This window comes from Microtus pennsylvanicus, chromosome 7 (genome assembly GCF_037038515.1).
Source record: "Microtus pennsylvanicus isolate mMicPen1 chromosome 7, mMicPen1.hap1, whole genome shotgun sequence".
In the NCBI taxonomy this organism is placed as follows: Eukaryota; Metazoa; Chordata; class Mammalia; order Rodentia; family Cricetidae; genus Microtus; species Microtus pennsylvanicus.
In genome coordinates, this window is record NC_134585.1 from 35565528 (window position 1) to 35574021 (window position 8494).

The 8494-nt window shown below is 51.7% G+C and overlaps 1 protein-coding gene across 2 annotated transcripts; it reads right to left on the reverse strand.

Moving 5' to 3' along the window:
- Nucleotides 1–1641: 1641 nt before the first annotated feature.
- Nucleotides 1642–7121, reverse strand: LOC142854617 (inactive serine protease 39-like). Of its 2 annotated transcripts, XM_075980499.1 has the most exons (5): nt 6856–7121; nt 6082–6244; nt 5193–5467; nt 2507–2673; nt 1642–2092 (listed from the first exon to the last, which is right to left on the reverse strand). In XM_075980499.1, the coding sequence occupies exons 1-5, from the start codon at nt 7031–7033 to the stop codon at nt 1769–1771; spliced, it is 1107 nt and encodes a 368-aa protein (XP_075836614.1). In that variant the 5' UTR covers nt 7034–7121; the 3' UTR covers nt 1642–1768. The 2 variants fall into 2 exon arrangements, with proteins under 2 accessions (XP_075836614.1, XP_075836613.1); XM_075980498.1 differs by lacking the exons at nt 6082–6244; nt 6856–7121 and having other exon boundaries at nt 2444–2673; nt 5193–6069.
- Nucleotides 7122–8494: the final 1373 nt, after the last annotated feature.

Consider the following 8494-nt stretch of genomic DNA (forward strand, 5'->3'; position numbering starts at 1 on the left):
CTTCCTTTCTCTCTCCCCTCCATAATCCCTTTACCCTTATATCTTATACCCTTTCCAATACCCACTAAATAAACTCTATACCCAAGCGCTCTCTCTGCATGGCAGATCTATCTGTCTCCCACCTGCCGTGGTCTCCCACCCACCAGGGGACCTGCCAGGGTCACATGCATCATGAATAATAACACTGCCTAGGGGGATGGGCTCTAGCCAGGTCCATCTCCAGTTTTTCAAAAAAAAAAAAAATGGCCCTGAATCAAGTAGAATGCCAAACCCACAATTCCCATTGCTCATCAGGCCCAAACAGGGGCAAGCGTACATCCTGACACATTCCCTGCCTGTGAACCTCCTGCCTACGCGTGACAAAGCGTATCCAGTGCCAATGGGTCAAACACACTTGTTAGGGGAATGAACACATGTGGCTTGCTATGTCCCATAAACAATAGCTACCAGCATCATGGAACTATCTGTCCTTGGGCAAGCGGCTTGCCCATCAGGGGTATTTTTGCTTCATGTTAGGCCTAGTAACTAAAACTTAAAATGAAGCTTTGGCTCTCACACCACCCGTGACATGCTATGTTACTACGGGCAGAGCAACAGGCCAACACACCAAGGGCGGAGACTTTAGAAACTATGATCCAAAATAGCTGCCTTGCCGCTTTTCACACGGATTCCTCAGGTGTCTTGTCCCAGTGATGGAAACCCAGGAAGAGAGCCAGAGCCCACGCTAGGCACAGAAGAAAGGAAGGAGGGAAGGAGGGATGGACCTGCAGAGAGGGAGGAAGGGGCAGGGTGCACACTGGGAATCTTGGCATTGCAGCAGAGGGTCTGCAAGTGGGCACAGCATGCTGGTTGTGCACACAAGAGCTGTTTTGTTCCCACTTGCTGGGAAGGGCCTGGGCTATTCTAACAGGCTTGGGAAGGATTTCTCAAAGCCCCTGGATTTCTCCCAGGGCATCATGGGTCTGCAAAGAGCCCAGTGGCTCCCTTGTCTCCAGTTCATGTTGGAGGGTGGAGACTGTGCTGTGGAGCCCTAGTGAGCTCCCAGACAGACTGAGTAGGATGTGGTGACTCAGAGAGGTCTGCAGGGCAGCTCAGGGCTAAGCCAGTCATTCCCAGGTCTGCCACCAATGCAGGTGGAAGCAAGTACTATGGGCGGGGCTTATCAGACAAGGGGTGGAGTTTGGAGGTAGACTATTAGGGAGATTGCTGCCCTTGCAGAAGAACTTTCAGGATTACTATTGAGATGTCAGACCTTGGAGACCCTCACTGCTCGCTGTCAAACTCTCTAGAAGCACTGTTTGACTTTGGGCTTGCAAGATGCCCCTCATGCCTGAGCTGGGGCTTGCTCCAGGAACACAAGGCAACATAGCGAGGGCTTGGCCCAATACAGTGGCTCATTCTTCTGAAATAACACACAGCCTTAGGGGCAGGGGTGGACTGTATCTCTGAAAGCCAGCTGGGAGACAGTCAGTTCCTACACTGGTAGGCCAGCTCCCTGGCTGTCTCAACTACTGTTCCCACCCAGAGAGGACGTAGCCTTATGATATTGAAGAACTGGAAGCCTGGTGGGACACTGGGGGCGTGGGGGGGTTTGTGCTAATGAGACAAAAGAAGAAGGATCCAGACATTTCTTCAGCTGTTTTATTCTGTCAGGCCTGGAGCAGGGATAGCCTCAGCTAGGCAGATGAGCCTACGGATGGAAACACTGAAAGTGGTATCAGTGAAAAGATTGCTAGATCTTGAGAGCCGGCATGGCTCTGTAGCGCCATCACGGAATCTGGAACCAGATCGACTGCAGGAGGAGGACTTGAGAAGAGAGGAGGGCTCTGCAGATACTGGGTTTGAGAATAATGCCAGTGTTATAACTCCTCCAGCCTACCAGAGTGGATGCGTTCTCGTCAGCGGGTGCCGAGAAGGGGTCGGCGTCCGGTGTCTCTTCCTTTTTCTTCTTGATCCAGTTGGAATAGTAGGAGACTTTGGTGAAGATATTGGGGCTGGAAATTGGCTCTAGACATGCTGCGCTCCAGTTGCCCAGGCCTACCACATACCAGGAGCCATTCAGTGAGCAGACAAGGGGACCACCAGTATCTCCCTGAGGAGAGAGAAGACATAGCTGATAGGTTCAGGAAGGAAGGAACACACATTGCCCGAGCTAAAAAGGACTTGCTGGGGACAGCTATCTTGAGTGGTGCCCTTTGGGTCCATGGAGGCATATTTTTGTTTGTTTGCTTTTATTTAAAGCATAGGAGTCCTCTCTAGTCGGTATCTTTGAGGCAGGATCGTAGAATTCTACATAATACAGTTGCAGAGGGACCTTGTACAGCACCTACCTGGGGCAACCACAGATTTTTAGGATGTGGATGGCAACTAGAACAGCTGAACATCTGGCATCTGTCCCACCACCCACACGGGAGAGGAAGCCACTAAAAACACACGCGGTGACCTGCTGGCCGGGGTTAGAGAGATGGCTGAGCTCAGCTGCAGTGTTGGCGCCATGGTCGCTTACTAGGCAGATGGATTTTCCGTTCTTCACGTCCCCAGCACATATCATATCATCTTTTATAGTGTTATATTGACCGATGCTTTCTGAAGTATGGAAGAAGGTTTCGCATTCCTTGTTATCAATGAGGGAGACCTCTGCTTCCTGCAGAGGGAAAGGTGATGGCAGGAACTCTGTGGGAGAAGGGTTCAGCTGTAAGAGGCAGCTGAGGGAAGATGTCAGCTCCCTTTCCTGAGGCAGTCACTCTAGGCCACAGTGGCAGGGAAGGGCTCATGACAGGCATGCGATGACCAGTAGAAGGGGCATTCAAGAGCAAGCAGCGGGGCTATGGAAGACAGGGACAAGCTGGAAGTCAGAGTGACTGCAAAGGTCTCAGCATGAGGACCTCAGGCAGAGCTTCCTCAGCAGGTTAGGGAACTGAGACTGTATCCAAGGGCACAGAAGTCAAGGAAAGGGCAATTCAGCTTTCCAACAGCTCTGGCTGCTCTGTGGAGCCCAAGCTGGGTGCAGGGATGCTGGAGCCTGAGGGCAGGGATGCTGGAGTCTGGTGCAGGGATGCTGGAGTCTGGTGCAGGGATGCTGGAGCCTGAGGGCAGGGATGCTGGAGTCTGAGTGCAGGGATGCTGGAGTCTGGTGCAGGGATGCTGGAGTCTGGTGCAGGGATGCTGGAGCCTGAGGGCAGGGATGCTGGAGTCTGAGTGCAGGGATGCTGGAGTCTGGTGCAGGGATGCTGGAGCCCGAGTGCAGCCGTGGCATAGGACTCAGAGCAGAAATGTTTAGGACCACACGACAAGAAGACTGGCCAATCACAAGGAGCAACTGGACCTGGAGATGTGAACTCTGCTTCCAAGTGCTCTCACAGATCTGGCCTGGGGTCGCCTCATAGGAGCAGACCGACAACAGTTCGGCTCACTTCATGCGGGGGTCACCGTGCACATCCCTCATGCGGGGGTCACCGTGCACATCCCTCATGCGGGGGTCACCGTGCACATCCCTCATGCGGGGGTCACCGTGCACATCCCTCATGCGGAGGTCACCGTGCACATCCCTCATGCGGGGGTCACCGTGCACATCCCTCAAGGTTGGTCAGGGGCTGCCTGTGTGTAGCAAACCCAAATCTGCCCCGAGGCCCAGCAACCGTGATCAGCAGGGGACATGACAGAAGATGACTGACGGTTTGGTCTCTTAGGGGGCCGGGTTCTCTGCTCTGAGAGCTGCCCCAGCCCACACCTTCCTTCTGTGCTCTTACTCCCATCGGTTGGCCAGGCCTGAAGACCCTACCTGCCCTGACATGGGCCCTTAGAGAGTGAAAGTCTGTCCCTTCTAGTTCTGCTGAGCCACTGTTCTCGGGACAGCCTGTGGGACTGATCCCAGAGAAACATCTGACTGTAAACCTCCTTGGGGCTGCTTTGCCAGATTGTGACCCTAAGTTTCATGTCAAATTTATATTTACTTTATTTAACTTGTCATTATATTGTCTTAAATCAAAAGCATTCTGCTGGGCTGGAGAGATGGCTCGGTGGTTAAGAGCACTGGCTGCTTTTTCAGAGGTCCTGAGTTCAATTCCCAGCAACAACATGGTGGCTCACCACCATCTATAATGAGATCTGACGCCCTCTTCTGGCATGCGGGCATACATGGAGGCAGAATGTTGTATACATAAAAAATAAATAAATAAATAAATCTTTTTTTTTTAAAGCATTCTGCTGTGGGATAATGCTCTTGTATACGGTAAGATTTGTCACTTATATTAGTTTAATAAAATACAGATTGGCCAGTACCCAGGCAGGTGACCAGACTAAGAGGATTCTGGGAAGTAGAAAGGCAGAGAGTTACCAGCCAAATGCAGAGGGCGTAAGATGAGAATGCCTTACTGAGAAAAGGTACCAAGTCTTGTGGCTAAACATGGACAAGAATTATGTAAGAGCTATTTAATAATAAGCCCGAGCAATAGGTTTATATTAATATTATAATTAATATAAGTCTTTGTATGTTTCTTTGGGAATGAATGGTTGTGGGACCAGAAGGGACAGAAACTTCCATCTACAGCATCCTGTGTAAAATCACTGCCTAGGAACTCTGTATTCTCAATCTAAACATCAACAGCTGTCCCTTGATGATAGTAGGCTCTTCCTGTGGTCCAGCATACCAAACTCCAAAGACACTGAATTCCCTTGTATGCAGAAAACCCATACACTTGAAATCATCTCTATCTGAAACACTGTCTGACCCAAGGCAAATGCAATACAGAGACTAGCAATACTGTATTGTTTAGGGAATAAGGACTAGGAGAATGTCAGTCCCCAACACTCGGGCGTTTGGTCCCCAAGTGACCGGATCTGTGCATCAGAACCGGTCTGCTCTGGCCTTAAGGGTTGGGCAGTAAGGTTCTCAGAGGTGAATGGTTCCCAGTTAAACACTAAAACCTACCCCATGCCTGGCCACTCTCATCCTCTTAAGGATACCTCATGTCTTTCCTGGCCATGGTCAACAACCACTGTTTGGTTCTCTGTGCCTTGCAGTGCACAGAGTCAACCGCACTTAGAGCTCTGGAATCAAAGAGCCCGCACTTCTGATCTGAACGGTGGAGTTTTGCTTTTGAGCCAGAAACTGAGGTTCTGGTTCAAAAACCACAGGAAAGGCCTCCACGGTCTCTTGCCCCTCACCCTCTTCACCTGCCCTTTGTACTCACTATCCTCTCTGAGCATCCCCCAGCCGCTTATCCAGCAGGTCCTAGCTTGAAACACCTTTGTGGTATGCTCTGGGATGCAGGCCGGGAAGATGGAGGAGCTGTACGCCACAGGCCTGTGCAGCTGGATCAGAGCAATGTCATTCCCCTGATGGTGGAACTTGTTATAGTTCTCGTGCAAGATGATCTTATTCACCGTCATCTGCCGGCTGGAGTTGGTGGGACTGCCCAGCTGGTTGTACCCTAGCAGAATCCTGTAGTCAGATGGTTTTCGGGACCTATTGGAGGGCAGCACCTCTGAGTGTGACAGCTGCTGACAGTTGACAATGTCATGTGAATTACCCACCCTACCGGCAGCCGTGTCGCATGTCCCATCATGGTCCTCCCCTCCTGATACTGGGATGGTCCTTCTCTTGAAGGGCAGATGACCTCCAGCAGCCTGAGGACTTTGGTCCTTTTGGAGGCTTCCAATCACTTCTCCAGCATACCCTAGTATCCAAGGAGCTGTGGATTTCATTCCCGTTAAAAACTATTTGAGGTGCATCCAACTGCTTCATCTTGGAGGCAGAAAGACTGCTCACTTCCAGCCCTGACCAGATCCCTCTCAGGGCTGCGTGAGAATTGTTTTTCTCAGAGCTTCTAGGAATACCTAAAAGGAAAAATATGTTTCCTAGCTCTGGGCCTCTCCTTATTGAGGGATGGCAAAGCAGGTGGCGGGCACCATGCAAGGGCAGGGCAACAATGCAGAGGACTCCCATTTGGCAGCAAGCTATTCCAGAACCCAGCCTAGAAGGACTGTCAGCTCTGCGTCCTTCACCCCTCTCCTTCCCTCCTAGTGACTCTCTCCTGCACCCGCTTCCCAGCAGAAGGGCCCCGGGGAGGGAACACGCACCTTAGGAAGCAGTGGGCAGTACTGGCTACCCAGTTTTTGTCGATGAGAACGGCTCCACAGATATGACTGCCACGAAAGAGCAGACTGGCCTGCCACGGCCACCGCTCAGAACTGGCCATCTGACCGCCATAGATCTTCCCTTGGAAATTGGTCCTGCCACATACTGTGGAGACAATCCCAGCCGCCAGGCACCTGCATTCAGGATGTATGTGCTTGGTGCCCCAAATGTCAGCATCGGCGGGACTCAGGGGACACGATGGCCTCTCTTCTCCATTTTCAGGTGGCCATAGCCAAGGTCAAGAGTGGAATGGCATAGTTCATGCTAACAAAGAGCCTCTTGGGTGGCAGGGATGGGGGTGGGAGGTGTCAGGCTGAGAGTCTCTCAAGAAGGGTCAACAGAAGAGAGGTGCAGGCAAAGGGGAGCATGACGCCAGGCTCTCTCCTCAGACTTTACTAATGTGAGGAGCACAGCTCTGAAGAGGCAGAAACCGGGGCTGACAGAGGCCATTATTGTCTTTGGATGGGTGTGCCCTCCCGTCTCAACCCAAGGAAGAGCATAGTATAGCCTCGTGCATGGCCTTGACCCTGAACTGAGGGGTCCAGAGATCAATGGGAAAGAATCAGCAGAGGCTGTGGGTATCCGGTATAGACCCCCCCACCTCCAAATTTTCACCTTCAGTGTAAAGGCCTGCAGAGCCTCCCAACTGCCTATGTTCCGAGGGAAAGGGAGGGGACATGCCCCCCCCCCATCTGTCTCCTCTTCTCGGCACTTACCATTCTGCTGGGCTTGGGGGCCTTTGGGGATGGGCCAGACACCCACAGTGAGTGGTGCTCTTTGCGGGGGCGTGTAGTCCTGGGCATGGAGTGGCAAGAAGCTGAAACAGAGAAGAACAGCCAGAAGGCAGGCTCCTCTCCAGCCCAGACCCAATTGCTGGGCCCTGGTGCCCCACATCTGGCCGGCCTGCCTCTGGGTTCCAGACAGAACAGAAAGCACGTGCAGACAACCGCCTACGCTGGCAAACTGCCTCTAGGGAACTCCCTCCCTCGCCCATCCTGACCTCGCGGAGCTGAGCAAGTGTGCTGAAAACCTAGGTCCATGGGAGGCAGTCCGCCCTGGAGGAAGTTTTGTCCTCAGACCCTCTTCTCGGGCTTCCGCAGAAGTACGCTCTTGGGGGAGTGGGGCCAAGGAACATTCACCGCATCCCAGAATTTCCCAGGTTCGTTCTATTGCAGTGCACACGCAAAAACAGGAAGTCTTATCATCGAGACTGACACGTCACCATCTCATCAAAGTCCACAATGCCATCAGCTACCTCCTCTGGTGGGGCTATGTGTGGGTAAGAGTCCCCACCAGAAACCAGCGAGTACTACCCTTGAGCACAGTTCTAGAAACTAAACGGTCCCAATGTGCCTGCCGGGACTAGAAGAGGGTGAGTTAGGGTCACTTGCTAAAGGTAGGTAGGGCAATGAAGAAAATACAAGGAAGGAGCTGGTTTAGAGTCGGTTTTATGCCCTGTTTTATGCTCTTGTTAAGAGTTCAAGGCCCTGGGACTCAGAGCTCTGCCCTTGGGATTCTCAGCCAGTTTTTCTTTTTAACGTCTTATTGTGGTTTTTTATTTTTAAATCGGAAAACAGCACACATTTGCCTGCGCGCACTTCTCTAAGCTCCCCGCCATAACAGTCAAGGCTGATTGGAACAGGATGTGCTTTCTGTGCCCCCAGCCTTGCTTGCTGGGGCAGATTTTGTAGCATGGCTGTCTTAGGCACTTCATGGTGATTGCGTGTGTTTCATGCGGCTTTGTTTGTATAAAACACTTCCTCCTCTGCCTCGGCTACCTGAAGAGACCAAAGGGGGGCGAGTGCCCTTGGCTCTGACCAAGACCTGCCCGTGAGGAGCATTCATCCTCTGGAAACGTTTCTAGACTAGACGCTGAGACAGGGTTTCACTGTGTAGCCCTGGCTGCCCTGGAACTTACTCTATAGACCAGGCTGGCCTCGAACTCACAGAGATCCTCTGTCTTCCAAGTGCTGGAATTAAAAGAATGTGCCACCACCACCGCTGGCATACGGTTGGATATTTCACTACTAATATGATAACATAAACTCGAAGCGGAAGGTTTAGGATAAAGAGAGGTGATGAGATAAAGGTAAGCTGTACTCTCAAGTATGGGTCTGGGCTCCTGGAGAGACAGCTGTCATTAGGCACCAGTCATGTATCCCCGCTGGATGGCTCTGTTATGTTTTAAAAGGTTGTAAGAGGCCTTTTTATTCCCTTTCTTTCTCGTTTGGTGAATGAGATCTTCAGGTGGCTTTAAAAGGCCTTGGGTGGGATTACAACCTGATCAAATGAAATCAGCAAACACTAGGGTGACACTTGGGGTTTAGCATATGTCTTTTCCTTGAAAATTGGGGT